The sequence below is a fragment of the Cricetulus griseus genome, chromosome X, assembly GCF_003668045.3.
Source record: "Cricetulus griseus strain 17A/GY chromosome X, alternate assembly CriGri-PICRH-1.0, whole genome shotgun sequence".
NCBI classification, from domain to species: Eukaryota; Metazoa; Chordata; class Mammalia; order Rodentia; family Cricetidae; genus Cricetulus; species Cricetulus griseus.
In genome coordinates this window covers 95,013,281-95,039,313 of record NC_048604.1, presented here as the reverse complement: position 1 = coordinate 95,039,313, position 26,033 = coordinate 95,013,281, and the positions used below count along the sequence as shown (strand labels likewise).

Genomic DNA, 26,033 nt, shown 5'->3' with positions numbered 1-26,033 from the left:
CAGAGGCAGGCTTGAACTCTTTGAGTTCAAGACCAGCCTGGTCTACAAGAGCTAGTTCCAGGACAGCCTCCAAAGCCACAGAGAAACCCTGTCTTGAAAAACCAAAAAAAATATGTATGTTCCTTCCTATATGCCTTTAAAGATGCTCATGACAATACACAATTAAGATGACCAAAGGCTCTCCACTGTCTTACAGACTTATTTCACTCTTTCCCACATGTTATTTCTATAACACATTGATTGTAAGCCAGTAATTCTTGTACCTGACCCAATTACTAAAATGAACCCTTTTTATACTTTTTGAAGAAAACCTTAAGGAATTAATTTCAGTCTAACTTCAAAAATATAATAAAATCTCAAGAAATTGTAATTACTGGGAGAACCTGAATTACTGGCAAATCTGAATGACTGCAAGATTAAAACACAAATAAATGATGTAGTCTTTGTACACCACTGTGCTTGCCAAACATGATAATGTCATTTCCCTTAAAGTGGTTTAAACTTTGATTTATTTAATATACCATGTGCAAGTAGTCCATTTAGAAAAAAATCTGTTTACACCTTGTCAACTTTTTTCTCTTGGAGTCTCAAATACTATTAACCTAGAAAAATATACTTTTCATAGTTATGCATAAAGGAAAACTTCATGTAATCCATGGCCATTTAAAAAATATTCTGACTGACAGGATCCCATGATCATAAGATTCTTCTACAGAGACACTTTAAACTTAATTTCTGACACCTATGGACAAAGATGTCTGGCTGGTTCAAAGGTATCTTTAACTATATTCAATAGAGGATTCACATGAAAATTGGAACATTTTTCTCTAAGCACCAAAGGTATATTAAATGATGTTTTTCTTAGTTCTGGGTCTTCTGTGACTTACCTCTAAGGTATCTCCATCTGCCTCTCCCTCCAACTCCACTGTACTGCCCACTCCATTGTTTAGCATCTCTTTGACCAAAGAGCAAAATCTAGAACAGCAAATTCCATAGAATACCACCCATCAGGATCACTCTTTCCCCTTATATTTAACTTAACCTTATTGTATTACATTGTACTTAAACATAAAATAAACTCCCACAAGTTATGGAACAATCATTCTACTCTTGATTTGACATGGTACTTTAGCAATTCTCCAATCTAGTTCAAAACATACTTGATGCCTAAGTCCTCTCTATGAAGTATCTCTATTAACTAGTTGGTTATTGATGCCAAAGTACCTCTCTTAAATGCAGTACATAAGTAAAACACAAGAACAGTTTCTCTTCTAGTAAACTGAGAAATTCTTTTTTGTAGGCTCCAACCATAGACTAGCACTAACTACATTTTGTGTATAGGTACCACATTTCTTTATTCATATTGCAGCTGATGGACACTTAAGACTTTCTATGTTTTGATATTAAGTGCTGCGATAAACTTGAGAGTACTGATGTGTCTTTGACAGACTGAGGTCAGAATAGAGATGTGATTACCAAAGTGGAGGACAGCAGAGGACAGGAATGGATAAAATAAGATGACCAGGGCCTGGAGAGATGGCTCAGTGGTTAAGAGCACTGACTGCTCTTCAGGGGACCTGGTTCCAGTTCCCAGCACCCACATAGCAGCTCACAACTGTCTGGAACTCCAGTTCCAGGGGATCTGATATCCTCATATAGACATGAAAGTAGGCAAAACACCAATGCACATAAAACAAGAATAAATAAATCACTAAAAAAGAAAGAAAAAGATGATCAATGGGTACTAGGCTATATCACCTTAAGATAGAAATGTAGACCAATGGAATAGAAGTCTGGAAGTAAGCACTATAAATTTAGAGGGCCAACTCATTTTCTAAGAATGCCAAGATTATTTGATGGAGAAAAGAATATTCTTTTCAACAAATGGCACTAGGACAATCAAGTACTATACAAAAAGTTCAGTTATATTCCTGTTTTATAGTATATTAAAAATTAATAAAAGGGATGGTGACATAACCCTTTGGGTAAATTCTCTTGCTGCCAGATCTGAAGACTTAAGTTTAACCCCTGGGATCCACATGGGGGAAGGAGAAAACCTATTCTAGCAAGTTGTCCTCTCACCTCCATGTGAGTACCCACCCTCAACAATAATAAGTAAAATGAATTAAAATGAACCAGAGACCTAGATCTGAAAGCCAAGCCTATTAAATTTATAGAAGAAAAAATAAGAACCATGGAGTACCTCAAATCAGGCAAAGCATTTTTATTTAAATTTAGTATTTTATTTATGTGTGCTTGTGTGCCTGCTAATCAGTACATATACCATGTGTGTGCAGTGATCATGGAGGCCAGAAGAGGACAATGGATCCCTTGGATCTGGAGTTAGAGGTAACTGTGAGCTGCTTGCTGTGGCTCTCTGAAAGCTCTTCCCACCCCCACCTCCCCACCCCCCACCCCTGCCCAAGACCAGGTTTCTCTGTATTGCTGTGGAGCCTGACCTGGAACTCACTCTGCAGACCAGGCCGGACTTGAACTCACAGAGATCTGCCTGCCTCTACCTCCCAAGACCTAGGATTAAAGGCATGCACTACCACTGCCCAGCATCTGCAAGTATTCTTAACTGCTGAGCAATCTCCAGCCCCCAAAACCTTAACTATAAACAAAAAATCAAATGAAGAGAAAAATGGATAAACCTAATAATTACAAATGTTTGTGTTGTAAATGATACTATTAGTAACATGAAAAGACAACCAAAGAATGGGAGGAGAAAATCTTAGCAAATTGTATCCGGGTATGTATGGAGAATACATAAATAAACCATAATAAAAAGACAAATAGCCTAACTAAAAGTAGACAAACATCACTTTCACTAGTTGATTCAAGTTAACATCACAGGAATAACAAAAACTATTGACTGTGATGGTTTCAAAGAAAATGACCCCCAAAGGAAGTGGCACTATTAGGAGGGGTGGCCCTATTGGAGGAGGTGTGATCTTGCTGGAGAAAGTGTATCACTGTGGAGGTAGGCTTTGAAGTATCAAAAATGCTCAAGTCACGCCCAGTAAGACAGACCACTTCCTGTTGCCTGCAAGATACAGAACACTCAGCTACTTCTCCAGCACCATGTCTGCCTGCATGCCACCATGTCCCACCACAATGATAATGAACTGAACATCTGAAGTAAGCCACCACCTCAGTTAAATGTTTTTCTTTGTAAGAGTTGCTGTGGTCATGGTGTCTCTTCACAGCAACAGAAACCCTAAGACATCGAGTATCCTCTGATATGAGGTATTAAGTAATACACAGTATCTTTTTTGTGCTATTCCTACCCTCAAATACATAATACACATATATAGTTATGATGAAACAGCAAACAAACCCTAAGCTAAAGGACTTTCCAACATATAATATCTATACTCTTTGCAAGTATTAAATCTTCAAGATGTGAAAAGACTATAATATACTGAGATGGCAACTAAATGCAGCACATGATCCTAGATTGGACTGCAAACCAAAGGTAAAATACCTTGCTTTGCTAAACAAAAACATTAGGAGCAAAATAAATAAAATTTTGTATGTACTAGATTATGAGCCCATGGCTATCTTAATTCCTAATTATGTAATTATAGTAAGTATATAAGTGAAGATTTTTTGTTTTTAGGAAATACACTGGAATATTTAGAGGCAATGCACCATTATTTCTTTTTTCTTTTCTTTTCTTTTTTTTTTTTTTGGTTTTTTGAGACAGGGTTTCTCTGCGAAGCTTTGGAGCCTATCCTGGCACTCGCTCTGGAGACCAGGCTGGCCTCGAATTCACAGAGATCCACCTGCCTCTGCCTCTGCCTCCCGAGTGCTGGGATTAAAGGCGTGCGCCACCAACGCCCGGCATGCACCATTATTTCTATGGCTTACTCTTCATTATTTTAGAGAAATCTATGTGTATAGTAACAATGTAATATAACTGAAACGAAAAGGTAGCATTAAGGAATTCTGGGAAAAGCATGCTTGGAAATTCTTACTACTTTACTGAGACTTTCCTACAGCTTTCAACATTTTTCTGAAATATACTATTTTTTTTTAGTTGGGCAAAGGAGTTGAACACACCTTTCTTTAAAGAGGATACAAAAGTGTCCAACCAACATATAAAAAGATGCCTAGAATAATTTGTCATTAGGGAAATGCAAACCAAACACAATGAGATTCAAACAAATATTGATAATAATAGCTAGAACTGAAAGAACAAACAATGAAGGGACACGGAGGCAAAGACATTGGAACCTTCACATATTGCTAATGGGAATGTAAAGTGGGACAAAAGTTACCTTAAAATTCAGTATTTTGATGCCAAAAAATCTATAAGCTTGTGTACTCACAAAATTTGCATATGGATGTACACAGAAGTAATATTCACAATAACCCAAAAGACAGAAGCATCCCACATGACCAGCAACTGATGAGCAGACAAATAAAATGCATCATACTCAGCTCCCAAAGCATCAAAGTATTGATACTGGTATGCCACAGAAGACTCTTTTGAAAACTGGATGCTACTGAGAGGTAGCCAGGCATGAAAGGCCACATATTATGCCACAACATGAACACAGATGTCCAAAATGGACAAATTCATAGAAAGTAGCAGGTAGTTGTATAGGGCTAAGGTTACAGAGGGTGAGGATAGGAGAAAATGGTAAGTGAATATTAACTGCTACTGGGTTTCCTCTAGGAATAATTAAAAATTCTCAAATTATATTGTGATGGTTGTAAAAGTCTAGAACTACGTTAAAATCATTATCTTACACACTTTGGATGGTTTGATGCATGTGGATTCTATCTCAATGCTGTAAAAACAATTGTCTATGAATTAAAATTTTGAGAAACATAGTAAGTCAATAAATATTTTAATAACAAAGACCCTTTAAGTTCATCTGTCATAAATATACTGCAAATACCTAAATTAGCTGTAACTCACCTATTACACTGGTCTTCAGTGGAAAAGTAGATTTGAAAGTCATCAGAATTATCATGGACATAAAGAAAACAGCACCGTTCATCAAACTTGGATAGGCTGTAAAATTTCAAAACGTAAGAATGCTTATAAAAAGCCAGGTTTGGTGGCACATGCTTTTAATCCCAGCACTCAGGAGGAAGAGACAGGTAGATCCCTGCATTTGAGGCCAGTCTGATCTACAGAGCAAGTTCCAGGACAGCCAGAGCTACACAAATCATAACAAAAAGAGAATGCATATACATACACATTATGATGCTTGTTTTAATTTTTAAAGAAAATCTAAAAAATGATTTTCTTTCATTTTCTAAGTTCCTGATTTTATTAATCATTATTTTTTGTTGTTTGTTTTTGGTTTTTTGAGAAAGCATTTTCTATAGCTTTGGAGATTGTCCTGGAACTCACTCAGTAGATGAGGCTGGTCTGGAACTCACAGAGATCTGCCTGTCTCTGCCTCCCAAGTGCTGGGATTAAAGGCGTACACCACCACCACCCAGATATTAATCATTATTTTAAAATTATTTTTATTTTTAAACTATGCATACATGTATGCCTGTGTGTGCAGGTTCTGCAGAGACCAGAAGAAGCTGTGGGATCCTTCAGAACTGGAGTTACAGATGATTGTGACCCACCCAACATGGGTGCTGGGACCTGAATCCAAGTCTCTACAAGAGCAACAAGTGCTCTTGACCACTAAGCCCAATTCTAGGCCCAATGATTCATTAATCTTTTAGAAAATATTCCCACAATTTGCCTGTTTTTTTCTCTATGAAATATAAAATTAGAGATACTTATATTGCAAAAAATCAATGACTTTAACATATATAAAGAGATTCTTCTATATCAGGGCAAAGAAAACATAGGCAACAGAAAAGGCTAGAAAATATTATCTCTGTCTTCTAGGAGTTTATAATCTTACAGAAACAGAAATGTAAGGGTATTTATGAAATAATTAGTCTCAAAGGAATTTCTACCCTTGGAAAGTATCAGGATACAGGAGTATTCATGGTCATGCAATATAAACTTGAGAAAGACCTTTGAATGTTTTCTATTCTATTTCCACCCAATGCGGGGACCTGACTTACAGAGCTTCAAACAAGCAATATTCAGTTTGATTAAACACATCCAGTAAATGAAAGTCACCACACTCTATCTACTTTACAGATTTTGCTGTTGGAAAGTTCACCCACATTGGGTCAATGTGTAATGACCCTCATTCTACCAGGTGGCACTAAAGAAAGATCAGGCCAGTTTACCATCTATACAATTAGCTCTTTAAACAACTGAAGCCACTTTATCTGGCCTCTTGTTTGTCATTTCTTTTGATCCAGATCCCATTTTTTTGTCTGTTTGTTTTGTGATAAGGTATTGCTGTAGCTCTGCACGATGCTGAGCTTGCAATGTAGCTTCAGCTGGACCTCCAATTCATGATTTTCTGGCTTTAGCTTACCAATAAATCAAAAATTTTAAACTATTCTTAATGCTATAGATGACCCAGAAAGATGAATTAAAACAGCAACAGCTCAGGGTGACTCAAAAAAAATTCAATCCAGGTCACAAATGAGCCAGTTCTGAAAAACTATAAAAAAATAACTACCATAGGATCCAGAGCATACCTGTTATGTTATGCCCGTCCTGAAATCTGAGTCACTGCCCTATGTAAATCCCTGCTGAAGGTCACAATTACAATTTTTTGTACAACACTGATGCCACGTAAGATAGTCTTGAAAACGTGTTTTGTACTATCTTGTGGTTTCTAGGCTGTATTATCCAAGTATACCATTCTTCCATTCAAACATTGATGTGTTCAGGACAGGATCATGCTGGGTGTGAAGGGATTCATTCATTGGTTTTTGAGTTAAGTCTTATATTTAGAGAAAGGACACAAAACTCTAGTCTACGCTCCTGATTTGATTAAAACAGAAAAAGCAAAAACCTATAGAGGGCAAGTGATTTTACAGTGTCACATAGTAGAACGCATATCTACTCAGCAACTCCCACCTTTGGACATCCTGGCATGCTGATTAGGACAGCTGAGGAATGTTAGCCTGGCTTAGGGTAAGCCTTGAAAGCTTGCCATTCCTGATCCCAAAAGCCAGTTGCATACTTCTTGGGTTATAACATCCTTGTCACTATTAACATTACTCTTGCCTCCAGAGCTCTGTCCAGGAGGCCCTACTGAAGTACTAGATGCAAGTAACTCCTAACTTTATTTCAGACCTTGGGGGATGATGATGGTGAACATTTCAATGTTTTGGTTTTTAAAAGATATTCTTTGTTCACTCAAGAGATAGAACTTCTCCTTAAAGTTTGATAGCCAATCATTTCTTCTACTAGATTAGAAAAGTTACCATATTACAAGTCAAGAGGTTCTTATTAGCATCACACTATGAACTTCATATAGGGCAACAATAAAGAAGTCTGTTAGGTTCTGTTAAAAATAAAGACATCATATCTTATAAATAAGTGAAAACATCATAGCACATTAGATACAATATTATCTGTATTTAAACAGACAGTTATATTTTCTCTTGTGTTCTTACCTTATTCCCTTAATAGAAGAGGGTGTAAAATTCCACTCATGGATTTGTTTCTGCAAGTATAAAAGATCAAAGTCAATAGCTTAATTTTTTTCTTAATAAAGTATTATTTCTGCTTCTTTCTAGTTTGTTTTCAACAGTGATTAGGGTTATAGCCATGTACTTTGCCTAACTTGGAACACAGAACATTTTCTGAGATATGAAAATTTGTGTCTCTGATCCAGTTTAGAGCAAACAATATAAACTTGAAACACATAGCTTGAGATAGATAACTACCCACACAAAAACACACATTGAGTAGTCTTTCATCTTCTGTCAACACATAGGCAACTCTGAAATAGCCTTAGGATAGTCCACCTCAGTTGAGTGGCTTATAAAATATTTGGAGAAATAAGACTGACAAAACCCATTTATCCTCATTTCACTTTCTCCCTGGACACACAGCTAACCCAAATTCCAGACTTCCTTGCAGTTACATGAGACCATATGGCAGAGTCCTTACCAATGGGATATGAGAAGTCCATACAAACCTCTGTGAAAGCTGAGCATAGGGACACAAGTCTGTAATCCCAGAATTGAGGCAAAAGATTGCCACAAATTCAAGACTGGTCTGGTCTACATAGTAAATTGCAGACCATCCAGGGCTACAGGGTGAGACCCTATCTCCAAAAAGTAAATCAAAAAGCATTTTCCCAATAAAAAGCATAGTTCCTCCTTACAAACACAAATATACAAACAAAATACCCCCAAGCCCCTACAGCAATCTTCTACCTTCTTTTTCTCCAGCTACTGCAAGATGGTATGAGGTCTTTTGTTAGCCTGGATATGGCATAAGGCACACACAAAGTTTTATCATGTTAAAATATTGCAATTGGGGGCTGTTTTAACAGCGTGGCAAAAAAAATAATGGGTTTCACTATATACCAAGATTCAACTTTCAAAACAACTGTCCCTTCTCTCTACCACCATTCCTTGTTCATGAACTTTGTATAAAGCTAAGCCTTAGAAGGAACATCTAAAACACTTTCAGAAAAGCCAAAGACTACACCACCAAAATATAATTGTAGAAAATATTTTTGTTTTTGGTTTCTCAAGGCAGGGTTTCTCTATATTGCTTTGGAGCCTATCCTGGCACTCACTCTGTAGACCAGGCTGGCCTCGAACTCACAGAAATCCGCCTGCCTCTGCCTCCTGAGTGCTGGGATTAAAAAAGGCATGCGCCACCAACGCCTGGCATAGAAAATAATTTTAAAAAGGAAAATTCACTTGGATTTCCTAAAGTTGTTGGAAATTGGTCTTTGGGATAAAATATACCACAGAAATAATCAAACTACAACTCAGCCTGAACTCCAAGTGAGTTGGTTCAACATTTCCCACACACTACTGCCTCATACTTCCAATGAGTTTGAATTCTTCATAAACCAGGAATTTAATCTCATTTTGCAGTGACATGTATATGAGTGTTCTCTTCCCATCATCCATACATATAACCACCAGGAAAAATACAACTGTGAAGAAAAATGTCATCTCACTCTAGACAACTTACTCTTGTTTTTCACAATCTGCCGATTTTCAAAATTGTAATGAAGGCAAAAGTAGAATGTGTCTCACAGAAAAATAAAAATAAAATTTCTATCTTTCCAACATTTCCTCTGACAAGTGTTAAGAGCTTAACAAAACATTTTATTGTCAAGGAAAACTTTCTTTGCATAGAGTTCTATTTCTTACTAAGAAAAAGTTAAGATATTTACAATTATTGAGATACATGCACCAAAGGAAATTTCTCATAAAAGTCAGCAACTATTCCAGGATTCGAATTCATTGGTAGAATTCCATAACATCAAAAACATTTTGCTTTAACAGCATTAGGTTTTTCTATAACTGTCTGTTAAATATGAGGCATTTCACATTTACATCAATGAAATTATAAGACTACAGATCTGAACTTTGAAGTTTCTACCACACTTATAGTAACATCCATGATATGAAGAAAGTAAGCAGATTCAGTGATTAGAACAGGATTTTCATCTTGAGGACATGGAGGTTGCTCTAAGAAGTCTGCCTAAAGGGAACTGGGGCAGGGTATACTGATGTTCTACTCCTTGACTTATACTGACTTCTGAGTGCATTCATCTTGTAAATTCACCACATCATACATTTGTGACTTGAACATGTTTTCATGTGTGTGTATACACATACATACATACATACATACATACATACATACATACATACATACATACATGAATACATTTTAACTTTCCCCAGGGTATAATATTGGGGACCAGAAGTGTTTCAGATTTTGAAATATATCCATAGACTTTAATAATTGAGCCTCTCTGATCTAAATATCTGAAATCTGAAATGCTCCAAAATCCAAAGCTCTTTGATTAGTAACAGTTGAAGAATTTCAGATTTTGAACTATTTCAGACTTGAAGATCAGGGGGTGCCTGCCACCTGTACTTCAATGACAAGATTTTAGAAAAACAAAGAGGAGGCAAATTAAATAAAATGTGTGCACTCTTCAAATGAGAAATATCTATAAATATTCAAGCTCATACTATATATATATGTGTGTGTGTGTGTGTGTGTGTGTGTGTGTGTGTGTGTGTGTGCTCACACATATATAAATTATATATAATTTCCTTTATATTCATGTTATTTAACATACACAGTGTAGGAAAAATACAAGCACATCATGGCAGCTCATCTTCATTAATGAATGTATTTTCAACAAGAAGATTGCTCCAGAGTTAAATATTAGACAAGATTACTGGCCTTCACTTGAGATTTGACTGTATTTGCTAAGGCATTTCTAATTTGAATTTGAGATTCTGTTTACAATGCTGTGTTTTATTTGTGAAGATAATGCTTATTTTTACCTGATGACATAATCATTCTCATTTTTGCTAACAGAGAGAAAAATAATCTCCTTTTGCTCAGCTAATGGTAGAAGGTCCCCCATACTCCATGGAAACACATGCACAGCAAATAAACCTATCTAATGTGCTTGTCACAGGTGCTGTGCTTCATTAGTCCTGATTTTATGAGAAAAAAACCCAGTGGAATACTTTATATAAACAGATACTTTTATTACCACAAACCTGAAGACCCATCTCAGCATTCTGTAATCTTTATAATGAGCAATGTAAGCTTGCAGAAGTTTAATAGTAGCTATCAAAGTTCTGAATATACATACTCTTGAGTAAATCAGGCCCATCGATACGATCACTGACAAGGGTGAAAAATGGGAGAATCTTACTAGGTATTAATGAGAAAGGTGAAATAAAGTAGGTTCATCTACACCAAGAAACACACCATACAATAAGAAAACATAAGGAATATGACATTTTAAAAATCAGGTGGCTATGCCTCAACAAAATGATGGGACAGACTTGGTAGACTTCCTAGGGGAGGACTTACTGTCCCCAAGGAGCAGATGGGGAGTGGAATGGGGAGGGGAAAGGGGGGATCGGGAGGAGAGGAGGGAGGAGGAAGTGGAATTGGAATGTAAAAAATACATACATACATACATACATAATACATACATACATACTCAGGCGGCTAGGTGCGTACTTTGTGAAAAAATGTCCATGATGTATAGATATCTTTAAAAACAAGTTTCAAAAGTAAAAATATGTTAGGCCAATGTAAAAGCACTTGTTGCACAAACCTGATGACCTAAATATGATCCTCAAATCCCAAAGTAGGAGACAACCACATCTTGAAAGTTGTCCTTTGATATTCGTATCGGGGCCCATAAAGAGGGCTCCACTTCATCTTGCCTCAAGGTCAGAGAGTTCAAAACGGTCTTTAGTTAGTCTAAAGACCTAAAGGTCTAAGGGTTGATGACTGCATGATGTTTTGGTTTTGGTAGAGGAGGTCTTATCTAAGTAACAACAGACTTGGGATCAGGTGTGTTTACTCTTGATCCTCAAGTCCAGATTACAGGTGTGATTACCAAATGCTTGGAGGATTAAGGGAAGTAAATCTGTTTGCTCCTTACACATAACAATAGAAGTCTTCTGCCACGTTCCCCTTTTGGTTGGGGTACTTAAGAAATGTGGAAGAATAAACTTGGTGCATTCAGTGTTCCTTGGGTTGCCCTCCTGACTCTATCCTGTGTCTCTGTCACTTTCTTAGCATCTTTACCTGACCATTCTCAATCCACTCTCCCCCTCCCTCTCAGGTACGAACCAGGCAAGAGGGCTGGTCTGACTGAAGGCCCATAAAGACAGGTTCCAACACCTTCATATGCAAATTGTGACACACTGGAATACATGTACACACACAAATAAAACTTTTTAAAATTTAAATTTATGTTGTATGGCCATATCATAATGTACAAATTTTATGTGTGTAAAATGAGGAAGATATGTATGTATATTATGCATATACAAGTGAGTCTGGAACAAGGATACAGGGATATTCACTATATCACTAGAGATGGGGATGGAAATTGGGACAAGGTTTGAGAAATATGTAGGAACTTTATATATCTTATATCTACTTCCTTATGGTCTAACTTTTTTGTTTTGGGAAACAGAATTTCTCTGTTAACAGTACTGGCTGTCCTGGAACCTAATCTGTAGATCAGGCTAGCCTTGAACTCATAGAGATATGCCTGCCTCTGCCTCCAGAGAGCTGGGATTAAAGGTGTGCACCATCACCACATCGACCTTATGATCTAACTTTTGAAAAAATACCCAAAACTGTACTTGTTTTATATTTACTATACATAAACACACATACACACATGTCCTCCATGTCCACATACACAAAATAGATACTTTCTTTCATCTGTGATTACAGTTTCACACATAGTATCATAATTTAGAAGTTAAGCATGGGTGCCTAATATTTCTAATACCAACACATGAACTGTCCTACTTGAAAATCAAATTATTGGTTAAATAATATGGAAGAGAGGGTTATTCATTATTTTTCTCCTTACCATTTCTGTGGGGGAGACATGCCATAAAGAAACAGTTCTTTCCTCAGCTTCATTGTTGATAGAAACATAAGAAGGCTGATAGACTTTGGTTGGCTCTATTACCAGAACCTAAAATAAGAGCAGATTTTTACAAAACACAGCAATCTACAACAGATGACCCTGCCTACTGAAGAAATGGAAGAATTTGTACTCAACAAATACGAAGGAGCAACTATGCCAAGCATGGCTCTAGGAGCCAGGGCTATAGCATGGCACATAAGTCCCTGGCTGTATGAGGGCACCCAGAACAACGAATGCACAAGGCTATCTGCCACACAAGGCAATACACAGTGCCACACAACACTCCAAGTAGAGTATGTCAGGGGTGGGGAAGTTGGGTCTCATCATACAGGAAGAACAGAAAGGCCTGCTTGAGAAGGTGCTACAAGAAAGGAGGAAGTTACTGTTTTTGAGAGAAATAAGGAAGTAAACAGACAGGGTGGCCAACAAGTCCAAGTAACATTAGTTAATTGGTTAAGAATAGAGGAGGGCAAAAAGGAAGAAAGGGAAGGGGAGAAAAAGAGAGCATGTAGGTGGAGGGAGAGGATGAGAAAACGAATTTCCCAAACAGAGCAACAACACATTTAGTATGATAAACCTAAATAAAGCTTACACAAGTTTCTGCTTTGTTACTGATATGTACCTATCCAGTTGGGAACATTTTAAAATTAAAACAAGATTTTAAAATGTATTACCCAGAAACAAAATAATTATAATCATTTTTAATAACTGCATTTTTGAGTCATTAATGAAATCCTTTTTTAAAACACACATATTCACAAAGTCTCATGGCATAAATATGAAATACAATTATTGAAATACAATTTCTAGAATACTTAGATATCTTACGTATAAAAATTTATGAGATGCCCATAAAACTGAAATAAAAACTAAATGAAAAGCTAAAAGCAATTCTGAATTTTCAACAAAGTTTTAAATATTAATTAGTAGTACTGGAGGCAAACCAAAGTTTAGGAAAAGACATCTTTAAATTCCATGTACAACATTTTTTTAGAACAATATCTCTTCATTTTTGCCTTACTACTTTAGAACCAGATAATTACTGTGTGTGTGTAGGGGGTGCTGTTCTAATTACTGGGGGACATTTAGCAGACTTCCTAGTTCTTACACCGTATTGTCAGTAGCATCACTTCTTACATTTAGTTCTAACAACCAAAAATGTCTCCAAGTTCTGCCAAATGTCCCTTGAAACAAAATTACATTCAGCTGAGAGCCACTATTTGAAAGACATGGGCAACTTTTTCCCAGAGGATAACTTATCATTTGCTGATTCCACAGAGGACTTATCCAAATATTATAAATTGAAATTTTCTTCCTTTTCATAGTTTTTAATAATTACATAGCATGAATCCCTAGTCTTTTTGGTTTATCTTGTTTTTTTGTTTGTTTGTTTGTTTTTTGTGTTTTTGTTTTTCGAGACAGGGCTTCTCTGTGTGTCTTTGGAGCCTATCCTGGCACTCGCTCTGGAGACCAGGCTGGCCTCGAACTCACAGAGATCCACCTGCCTCTGCCTCCCGAGTGCTGGGATTAAAGGCGTGTGCCACCAACGCCCGGCCTTTTTGGTTTATCTTAAAAGATTGGGATGACCAAATTGTTCAGTGGTAGAATATTTGCTTAGCATATGCCAGTTCCTAGGTTTGATCCCAGCAAAGGAACAACCACCACCTCCCTACCCCCGTTTCGCATATCTTACTGGAAATCTGAGTCCATTAGTAACTTCATTTGTTGCTTCAAAAATTATATCTAACCAGAAGTTAAGCCGTTCCTGCCTGGGTGAATATTCTGTAATGGGTTTCTTGAAGCGTTGAATTAACAGCAAGTTCTGAACTAGTGACCGCAGGTACCTGGAAAAAAAAATCACAAACCTCATAAACTAGATTCCTAAAGAAACTGAAATCAATTCTAATCCTTTTAAAAGAAGCTTCCTAAAACAAAGGTTTGTGTACTTCAATTCATATTTGTCACAAGCTCTTCATAGTCACTGAGCAACCACATAACAAATCATAAGAAATGCAAACAGCAGGCAAAATCAGTCCAATAAAATTCTAAAAGACAGCTTTTTACTAACACCTCAATTTTAGTACATTCTATCCAACATTTTTTAGCTTTTTTGGCTAACATCAAGCATCAGTATGACATCTAATCATAGTGGAAAGCATGGGATAACTGTTTTAGAAAACAAAATCAATTAGTTCAACATAAAAAAGCAATTACAAAATGGAAATATGTCAAATCCCTTTTTAAAAACTTAAGTAATTTGTAATAGCCATATCTTGGAAACAACCTAGATGCCACTCAACTGAAGAATGCATAAAGAAAATGTGGTACATTTACACAATGGAGTACTATCCAGCGATAAGAAACAATACATCCTAAAACTTGCAGGCAAATGGAAAGAATTAGAAAAAAACATCCTGAGTGAGGTAACCCAGAACCAGAAAGATAAATAGAGGATGTACTCACTCATAAGTAGATACCAGACATAAAGCAAAAGATACCCAGCCTATAATCCACCACCCCAGAGAAGCTTGAACCCTCTTACACAAACAGATGGAAGAAGATGCAGAAATCCACAACTAAACATTGGGCCAAGCTCCTGGAGTACAACTGAAGTGAGGGAGGAGTGATAATATGAACAAAGGAGTCAAGATCATGATGGGGAAACACACAGAATCACCTCACCCAAGCTAGTGAGAGATCACTGACTCAGGTCTGACAAATGGGGAACCTGCATAAGACTGAACTAGACTCCCTTAATATAGGTGACATTGGTGTGACTGGGGCAATATACGAGGCCACTGGCAGTGGATCCAAGATCTAACTCTAATGCAGAAACTGACTTAGTGGAGCCCATTCTATATGGAGAGATACCTTACTCAGCCTAGACATGGGAATGTGGAGGGTGAGGTTGTTCCTTGGTCCTGCCTCAACGAGATAACAGGACAGACTTAGTAGACTTCCTAAGGGAGGCCTTACCCTCTCCAAGGAGCAGGTGGAAGATGGGAAGGCAAGTGTGAGAAGCAGGAGGAGAGGAGCGAGGTGGAACTGGGATTGGAATGTAAAAATAAATTAATAAAAAAGAAAAATTCCATAAGAATTAAGTATTCCCTTTTTATAATAAATATTGAAAGAATTAATATCTATGTAATACTAATCCTACCAGTAAGGAAACTTTGAGAATCTCCCTAACTCATTTTCTCTTCTGTGTTTTCATAATTATTTGTATAATTATACATATCTATAGTCTTACAAAAAATTAAGCAATCTTTCTGTTTTAAGCTATTATTGGAAATAGTATACTAAAACCTGTATATCCTTAATTCAGTATGCTCTACTGACAATATCTTGCAAATCCATAGTATAGAATCACAATCAAACTCATAGTATAGTATCAAAATCAATTCTGCCATTGATATAGTTAAGGTAGAGCCCATTACTATGAGCCACCATCTCCTGTTGCTGTCCTATAGTAATAACTACTTCCTTCCTGTCCCCATCTTCTCCCTCAATTCTAGAAATGCTTATCTCAAACTTGTTTTTTACTTTAAAAAAATCTGGCCAGGAAGACTTTCATGTTAGGAAGCCTTGATTCTGCCCACATTTTTCTGTCTTCAAACAAACTCTATATTTGGAAAGATAGTTGTCAGGCTATGGTGGTTACAACCTCTCTGGTACTAAATATGGATGGTTAATATTAAAGCATCATTGCATTATTTGTTTCTTGAGAATAAAGTATAGGGCAATCTAGAAAAGTAGACCAGCTAAAACTCTAGCTGACTTGTTTGGGTAATTACCAAGCTTTAACCATCCAAAATTGACACATTTCACAGATAGGTCTGGCCCTCATCTAGTTACTAATATTGCTCTAAGCTCTGGAATATCCTGTCTGCTAAGAATGTATTTTCCAGGGGCCTTAGGCCATGCTAGACAGTCTGCCCTAACAATATGACTCATGGTGGAAGCTTAGGTCCACACACCATATCAGTTTGACCTCTGGAGAAGCTGAAGACTGTGATATTAAGAGGAGCCACCATGAACACTTTGTACCTACATAATTCACCTCAATTAAAAAAAAAGGTGAACATCAAGGCTTACTGAACTTTCCTGGCTTGCAACACTTCATACCTGACGTCACATATTGGTGATGGGAGAATTATGCACCATGCATACTATTCCACTGAGAGATGGGAATTGGAAGTGTGTACATAATCTCCTCTAGACAAATGATCCAGGTATTTTGCCATCACTGATTTAATTTGTATTATTTCATTTTAATAAGCCACAACAGTGAGTATAATAACATTTCTGAGTTCTGTAAGTCCTTCCAGTAAATCCTAATAATTAGAATGTTCTTTGGGTACTGGGCACTCATGACAGCAAGCACAACACTGTCTGTCAACTCAGGTACTGATGTAAAGGCACTAGATCCAACTTTGGGGTTTCCTCTCTTTGGCATCTACTCTATCTGGTCCAGTCACAGCAATGTACTTTAAGATTAGGATGCTGTACAAAGCAGCCATTCTAAGAGTGTAGAGACCCAATATGGATGTACTTTTTCTGTCTAAGAGAACTTCCAAAATATTGATATGGTCTGAAAACCAAATGTTAGCTTGCTCATGCTGGGGAAAATAGGGTCAAAGTGGGTATGACTGAAGAAATTCCTAGCCGCAGAATCCAACTGGTCTACTAAACTGAAAAAGTTAAGAACTAGCAGGTGAACATGGGCCATTTAAAGTAACTTAAAAAAAAAAACATGTAATATAAGGTAAACCCTAGTCAGAGAATGTGAAATCTGAAATGTTCCAAAACCCCCAAATTCTGAGTGTTGTTTCTGCACTTCTGTGTTTATTATTGCACAGTTCACAGTAACATAATCAGCAATCAGCCTAGGTGCCCATCCACAGGGAAAACATGGTATACATAAGCAATTGAGTGTTATTTAGCTATGAAGAATGGAATTATAACATTTGAAGGCAAATGGATGGAATTAAAAATCATTAGGTTAAGCAAAATAATCCAGGCCATAAAGGAAAAAATATGGGAAAATATCGTAATTTTAAAAAAAAAACCTTGAAAGCAGAGGGGGTACCATTTTGGAAAAGGAAGGAGACCAGAGAGAAGGAGGGGAGATGGGAGAAGGTAATGGGAGTGAGTACAATCAATAAGTACTTGATCATTCAGACAGAAGAATTTAACAATGAAATCCATCATTTTTCATAATCAACAAACACAATTTTAATGTTTGTGTTTTGAAACAGTTCAGATTTGAGTTAGGGATGCTCAACTAGTAAAGTCTATAGAAATATTCAAAAAGAAAAGAAAAAACAACCCAAACTCCCAAATCTCAAATGCTTAGGGTTATAAGTATTTCTGATATGGGATATTCAAACTGAAATAGATTTGTATTTTAGAAAACTCAGATAACACGCATCAGAGAAAACATAAAATTAAAATCTTTATTAAGTCATCTCTCTAAGGCAAGCATTGTCAGGATCTAAGATAACATGCCTCTTTGTCATTTACTCATCACACAAATAAAATATCTACTAAGCATTCATTATGAGACTATAGCCATCAAGAAGGTAGCCATAATTCTAATGAACTTCATATATCTATGGGGAAGTCTGATATTGTCCAGGCTTTTTCTGTGAGTAGCATACCAAGTATACATTTTTAATTAAAACAAGAGCCTATAGAAAAATGGTTCTTGGGGCTGGAGAGATGGCTCAGCAGTTAAGTGTACTGACTGCTCTTCCAGAGGTCCTGAGTTCAATTCCCAGCAACCACATGGTGGCTCACAACCACCTTGAATGAGATCTAGTGCCCTCTGCTGGCATGAAGACTGTATATATAATAAATAAATAAAAATCTTTAAATTAAAAAAAAAAGAAAAATGGTTCTCAAAGTGTGGTCCTCAGATTATCAGTAGTAGCAGCTTATAATTTGAAAATGCACATTTTCAGGGTAAACTATAGATTTACTTAATGAGACACTGGAGTTTGGGCCTCACAATTTATGCTTCCATCAACACAAATGTTTCCAATGAACAGCAAAGATTTGGAACCATTAATGCAGAAAAATGCAACCTGTACCTGGCCTTTCTCATTCTCTGATAAACACTGAACCTACTTCATGTCTTTATAGTAGTCTTCTCTGCACAGTTAAATGGCTGTTGCTGTGTCACCATTTTATTAACCAGTCTTTTTTTTTTTTTTTCCGAGACAGGGTTTCTCTGTGTAGCTTTGGAGCCTATCCTGGCACTCGCTCTGGAGACCAGGCTGGCCTCAAACTCACAGAGATCCACCTGCCTCTGCCTCCCAAGTGCTGGGATTGAAGGTGTGTGCAAAGTGGTTTTTTTTTTTTTGTAAGAATTATTTATTATGTATACAGTGTTCTGTCTGCATGTATACCTGCAGGCCAGGAGAGGGCATCAGATCTCATTACAGATGACTGTGAGCCATCATGTGGTTGCTGGAAATTGAACTCAGGACCTCTGGAAGAGCAGCCAGTGCTCTTAACCACAGAGCCATCTTTCCAGCTCCTAACCGGTCTTTATTACCAGTCTTTTAGTCCCAATTTTCATTGGAGATGAACATCATCCCCCCTACCCTAAAGTGACTTTAAATACTCATCAGGGTGCCACAGGAAGGAGTTGGGGTGAGAGCTTGTTACATGTATGAAGCTGCCCCGAGAGACAAAACTGGGTGGGGGGAGGCGCTGTATGCAAGGCCACTGGGGTATCCCATCCCTACCACAGAATAAGGAAGTAGGGTAGAGGCCCTTTCTGGAGGGTCTCAGAGCTATGTAGGAGTCAGTACTTCCCTGGAGGTAAGATCATCTGGGAGGGAACTGAGGAACAGCTCCCACAATAGCAGTGGCAGGCCCATGGCAGGCAATGTCTTCCTTAGCATTGCTGGTAGCTGGGAAAACCTAGGACCAGAGGTCCTTTTAAAGGATTAGCTGGCTGGGGTTCTACAGGAATAGGGGTACCTTGTGGAACAGCCAGGCATTATAGCATCTGAGGAGAATGCCAACACCCTGGATGAAGGTCAAGAAAATACTCCACATCACCACAGAGCCTACCATGGCCAGCGGACTAGTGAGTGCTGCCAGCTCAGGAACATCATTTTCTTGATGTTCTTTTTCAGTTTTACTACATGTTTTATTACAAACACATACTAAAATCAAACAGCATTTTTCTCTTGAAGACACAAACTAAAAGAAGTCAAGAGGACTGACAGTCTAGTATCAGGGATAGAGCATGCAAGGATACATTCCAGGTGAGAATATATCTGTCTATTCAAACCTGCATATAAAAATCTATGAACCCTCAGGACTGTTATGTCTTATAGCTTCTTTAATGAAGAAGCATTAAAGGAGATGAAACAGCAGTAGTTGCTCTGCTGTATTTAACATTTTCTTCTTGAATGAGACATTTCAGAACAGGTTCAGATATGGAGACATGTGATTACTAGGCACACATGGGACTTACCAGACTGGGGGTTTCAGTTTGAATAACCTCTCTGCTGCCTGGACAGCTTTCCCAACATCACTTGCCAACATACTGACGGTGAAGAACTGACCTACATCCCAGTAATTGTTCATTTTCTCCAGGCTCCCTTTTCTTCCCAATAAACTGTTCAGCCGGACACCTTAAGAATTTGAATTTTGATATCATGAAAAAATTTTTCCTAGTGCCGCCATATTATACAAGACTTTAGGAAAAGCACAAGTAGGCATTTTATTTGGCTGCTGTCTCAGGTATGCTATTGGAAAGTGACTGAACATTAGTTATTTGATCTCTCTCTCTCTCTTGCACGCGCGCGTGCACACACACACACACACACACACACACACACACACACACACACACACACACACACACACACACACACAGTCTTTCTATGTAAGCCTGGCTCTCTGGAAGTCACTATGTAGACTAGGCCAGCCTAAAGGAGATCAACCTGCCTGTGCCTCCTGAGTGCTGGGATTAAAGATGTATATCACCATACCCAGCAAATTGAACATAATTTTTAATGTTCAACTTGTATAACTAAATCATAACAACTGTAATAATAAACAACTTTACCTATTTTCCTTAGTTCCATTGAAGTTTCAAACTGTTGTCCAGCAACTATCAGCAAAACTGCAAGGTTAATTCCCGAATAAAGAGATGACTGGAGTTCAAACCCTTTGCGATACCTATAATTATAGAACCACCAAATTCTTATTACATCACCTTATTTATTGAGAATGAAATGCATAGATAATACAAACTACCTTTACATGAAAATATTTATTACTCTGATGTTTTATAGTCCCTCTCCTAACCCTGATGACAGGTACACACATCATCAATGTTTTGAAAATATAATAGCAACACAGTAACTTAAACTAAGAAGATTTTAGTTTCTCTCCCAAGATATTTTGATTATGAGAGTCTATTGACTAAATGAATAAGGAAATCATAAAATCATATGAAAACACACAAAAGAGATTTAAAATCTATGATAATCATCAAAAACGACCATAATTTGATACCTAAGTCTCATTTTAAGTTAAACTCCCAGTGTACACTGGGTATTTTTATTTTATAGAAATGGCATCAATTATGGGTTATTTCTCTTTATGCCATTTGCTTACACTATCACAACATTGAAAAACTCCTTCATGTATGAGGATACTGCCTGAATCTCAGATCCTAAATGGCTATCAATGCAAATGTGCAGGGGAGGTAAGAGGTAGGGAATTTACCATATTAGGATAGGGAATGAGATAAAAATAATTAGGCGTACCATTTTAAAGGAAAATGTTTACAGTTTCATTTTTAACTCTCCCCCTTCTTTACTACACATAAAATGTTTATCTATTAGCAAGTATGACTCCTATGATAAGGAAAAATAATTTATTCAATGGAGTATAAACACAAACACAGTGGAATACCAAGGATCTGCAAATCAGGAGTGATTTACTTTTCATTTATGTGACAAGAGAATTTAGTGACACACTAGTTCTTAAAGTGGAAAGCTATCATTTAGTCAGTTACAATGTGGTTTTATGAACTTTGGAGAATACTACAAAGTACCACCATACAGATTAGAGGACACCAAGAAAAATCACTGCTATTCCACTCAACAGAATTCCAACCTTTCTCTCACTCTTCAATGTTCTAAGACTTCAAATTTCATATCTTACTGTATCTTCCTATTTTTCTGTCACAATGAAAAGTTATACCAAAGCTAAGTATAGTGAAGGTTCATGCCTCTCTCTGTTCTCAACATTTGCAAGGCAGAGGCAAGAGATTTACAATTAACTCAATATCAACATCACCTTAAAGTAGAACAGGTGGGCAAAGAGAGGGTGATGTGGAATCACAGTCTGAAAGAAGTTGAGCTGGAGATGTGTCCTAAGGTATGGGTGTGGCTGAGAACCCCAGAAATGTTATGTGCATAAAATAAGGTGGCAGAGATGTAGCATATTTCTCTACTCATTTGCTTTTGGCAGGCCGCATGACTTATTTTTAACAAAATGTGGCAGAAGTGAGTTCAAGTGAGCCCCTGAACATCAGCCCCAAAGGGCCTTGCAGCTCCCACCTTCACTTTCAACATCAGCTACCAAATATGCATCTTAGGTTTTCTAATCTTGCCTAACCTTCAAGTGGATAGCAACTTTTTGGAGTGAGGCCCTGGAGGAAGTGCCTCAAAATCCCACAGAATCACAATTCTCCAAACAAACAAACAAAAAAGTAGCAATGTGAAGCTACTGACATTCACAGCTTTTGTGTAGTAAGTAAGCACAGCAGGGACACTCCCTAAAATATATTCATTGCCTGAAAGGGAGAATACTACTGTTAAAAATGAATGTCAGATGTCATGCCTTTGATTAAAACTTTCTAATGATGTCCCTTCTCATGTAAGAGTAAAATAATCGTCTTTATGTTTCATTTCATTGCTCTTCTTCTGTCTATTCCTCGCCGTCACTAAGTGTGTCCAGCATACTTCCCAGCAGCTTTGCCCTTGTTCTTCTCCTTACTTGGAACATTTTATTCATCATTATCTGTGAAGCCTTCACTCCCTTCATCTCTTTTTTGGCCTTCTCTAACCTATTTAAAAACACAAACTGGGGGGCTGGAAGTATAGCTCAGTAATGGAGCACTTGCCTAGTATGCAAAAGGTCCTGGTTTGATCCCTAGTACCTCCAAAATGAAACAAATTAAAATTTCAGAACACTCTTCCAGCCTTCCTTTAATCCTCCCTCCCAGATTACCTCCCCTGAAGCCTTCACCATCAGCTGATACCCTATAGATTTTATTTGCTTGCTGACTTCCCTTACCAGCAAAGCAAGATCCCCAAAGATAAGGATTCATGTTTGGTGTGTCTGCATCTCCCACCTAGAAAAGTATCTAGTACAAAGTAAGCCTTGAATAAACATCTGTTGAATAAAGACAGGCAGACATGGACATCACTGGGAAGATGACACCAATGGTGGTGCACACAATTCTGGAAAGGGCAACTAGCGGGAGTATGTGAAGCCTCACTCCTTTCTCATGAATGAGTAAATGAATGGGATAAGCATAAACAGCAGGCACCTGCTTCTCGTGGCTTTCTCTCAGATCCAGGAATCTGAACATTTCTAGACCACATATATTGCAATCATTTAATCATTTTCACTGTCAGTTGACAGATGCATTGAGGAAAAGACCTGGCTACTCAGCCTACATGGTTCTGCTCTATGCAGCACTGTGTGTGCTATTTACCACTCAATGGCACTGTCTCTGCTTGCATCCTCTTCACAGCCTGAATCCAGGAAGATGTCCTTGTAGATCCTCCCACACAGGCAGAACATGTCAGGAGCTGGGTGGTCACAGCTCTGCAGAACTTGGAGCATGACCTGAAGAGCCTTCTCTCGGTCACCTGTGCTATTTCTCCTGAAAAAAATACGTTATGAGGTCATAAGCATCTAATTTAAGCTGTTATGTATATATGCATTGTTTTGCTCAAAGGAAAGATACTCTAAGGCTTCTTTTTCCCTTTTTAAATATATCAACTACTGAAGAACTGTGCCAGAAAATCTCATACAAAAGTATATTCAATTCCTTTCTTGATTTTATTCTTAATATGTCAGAAGAAGAAAATCGAGGAGAAAACAGTATTAATGAGAGACTTAAGAGTCATGTCAATCAAAGGCAATATATAAACTATGTCTAGATTCATCATCAGACAAATCCACTGTAAAAAATATATATAAGTAAGGCATTGGAGAGATGGCTCAGTGGTTTAAGGGCATTTGCTGCTCTTGCAGAGGATCTAGATTTTGTTCTCGGCACCCATGTCAGGTAGCTTACAACCTCCTATTACCCCAATTCCAGGGGATTTAACAGCCTCTTCTGGCCTCTGCATGTACCATGGTGCACACACATACATGCAGGAAAACAGTCGTAAACATAAAATAAAAATAAATCTTTTAGAAAAGTAAAACTGTGAAAACAATGATATTAAGGAATGGTTATTAATTTTAGCTATGATACCATATCTATAATTATTTCATAAAAGCACCCTTAACCTTGAAATATCTATGGGTGAAGTGGAATGTCTATGATTCGTAATAAAATCTAGTCTTTGGGTACAAGAAAGTAATGGTTAAAGTAAAATAAAATTGCTTTTGCAAAAGTAATTATTCAAGTGAATAAAGGGTACACTGAGATTAATTATAATGATGATTAGTTTTACATATCAACTTGACTTTGCTAATGGATGCTCATACTCTTGGTAAAAATATCATTTCTGGGTGTGTGGGTAAAATTGACATTTGAGTCAATAGATTAAAGACTCACCTTCACCAATGCTAGCTAGCACCACTAATACATTGAGGCCCAAGTAGAACAAAAAGGCCTATCTCAATCTATTATCTCCCTCCTGACCCCCCTTTGAGCTGTGAAATTATCTTCTCCAGCCCTTAGACATTGAAGTTGCTGGTTCTAGGTTTTCAGACTTCAGGGATCACTCCTAATTCTCAGCCTTTGGACTCATTGAATTCTACTACTGGCTTTCCTGGGTCTCTGGCTTGCAGGCTGCCTAAGATGGGGCTTCTAGGCCTCCATAAACATATGATATAATTCTAATAATAAACGTATTTACATCCCTATCCCCTCTATCTTTTTTAGACATGATTTCACTTTGTAGTTCCTGGAACTCACTGTGTAGACCAGACTGGTCACTCAAACTCACAAGAGATTCTGTCTTTGCCTCTCCAGTGCTGGTATAAATATGTGTTACCATGCCAGGCTCTTCTTAGATTTCCCTATTTCCTATTGGTCTGTGTCTATGAAGATCCTTGCCTATAATCACAGTATTCTCCAATTTTGAATATTTTTGAAATTTTACATAAAATTAAAAGGTAGGTAATCATCCTGACTTAACAAATCCACTTCTAGAATTTATAATATAAATTTTCCCAACAAGTTTTGAAAAATATTTTTGTTATAGCATTGCTTATAATAGTGAACTTGGAGATGGTTGCAAATGGTCTGTTAACCGAATGGACACATAAATGTATAACAACTAAGTTATGTAATACTATGCAGCCCTTAGAATAGAAAAAATGCATACTAATGTAGAACAATATCCATTATGTTGTATGGAAAAATGCTAATGAAGAGTATGAAGAGTTCTTTGAAATAAACACTACTTACTAACACATATGTTCATGTATATAGCCAGAAGCCTGGAAGGTTAAACACTAAACTCTTCAGAAAACTCCTGTGAGGTTTTCTATAAAGTGGTAGTTTTTATGTTTTGTTAATAACTAGTCTAGTGAATCTATTAAATATTTTGTTGGGACATGCCACTCAGCCAAAACTAGACCGAAACTCACTATGTAGTCCAGGATAGCCTCAACCTCATGGCAATCCTCCTGTCTCAGCCTCCTAAATCTTGAGATTACACGTTCCAGTGACTACACCCAGCTTTATTTTAATAAATAAATAAACAAATTATTCTTCTTAATTTCTTGGTACTTGTATAGCAGGTTTTTATGTTTTCTTTCTTAAATACATACCTCAAAAATTTACTTCATTATCCAAACTAACCAAAAGACACAGATAGAATACCCAAATTAAAAAAATCAGAAACAAAAAGGGGGACATAACAACAGACATTGAGGAAATCCATAGAATCATCAGATCATACTTCAAAAACCTGTACTCCACAAAATTAGAAAACTTTCAGGAGATGGATAATTTTCTAGATAAGTACCACATACCAAAATTAAACCAAGAACAGATAAACAATTTAAATATACTGATAACCCCTAAAGAAATAGAAACAGTTATCAATAGTCTCCCAACCAAAAAAGAAAAAAAGCCTAGGCCTAGATGGTTTCAGTACAGAATCCTACCAGATGTCCTACCAGAATCCTAAAGAAGATTTAATACCAATACACCTCAAATTATTCCACACAATAGGAACAGAAGGAACATAGCCAAACTCTTCTTATGAGGTTACAGTTACCCTG

At 37.2% G+C, this 26,033-nt stretch overlaps 1 protein-coding gene across 1 annotated transcript in view; it reads right to left on the bottom strand.

The window, feature by feature from the left end:
• The window catches only part of Map3k15 (mitogen-activated protein kinase kinase kinase 15), a 95,793-nt gene that overhangs the window by 30,480 nt on the left and 39,280 nt on the right, over nucleotides 1-26,033 (bottom strand). Inside the window, exons 6-13 of the mRNA XM_035449753.1 lie at nucleotides 23,278-23,448; nucleotides 20,611-20,723; nucleotides 20,014-20,173; nucleotides 14,215-14,365; nucleotides 12,462-12,569; nucleotides 7,510-7,559; nucleotides 4,931-5,026; nucleotides 888-975 (exon numbers count right to left, since the gene is read on the bottom strand). Coding sequence (XP_035305644.1) covers nucleotides 888-975; nucleotides 4,931-5,026; nucleotides 7,510-7,559; nucleotides 12,462-12,569; nucleotides 14,215-14,365; nucleotides 20,014-20,173; nucleotides 20,611-20,723; nucleotides 23,278-23,448 — 937 coding nt within the window. The remainder of the gene's footprint in view (nucleotides 1-887; nucleotides 976-4,930; nucleotides 5,027-7,509; nucleotides 7,560-12,461; nucleotides 12,570-14,214; nucleotides 14,366-20,013; nucleotides 20,174-20,610; nucleotides 20,724-23,277; nucleotides 23,449-26,033) is intronic.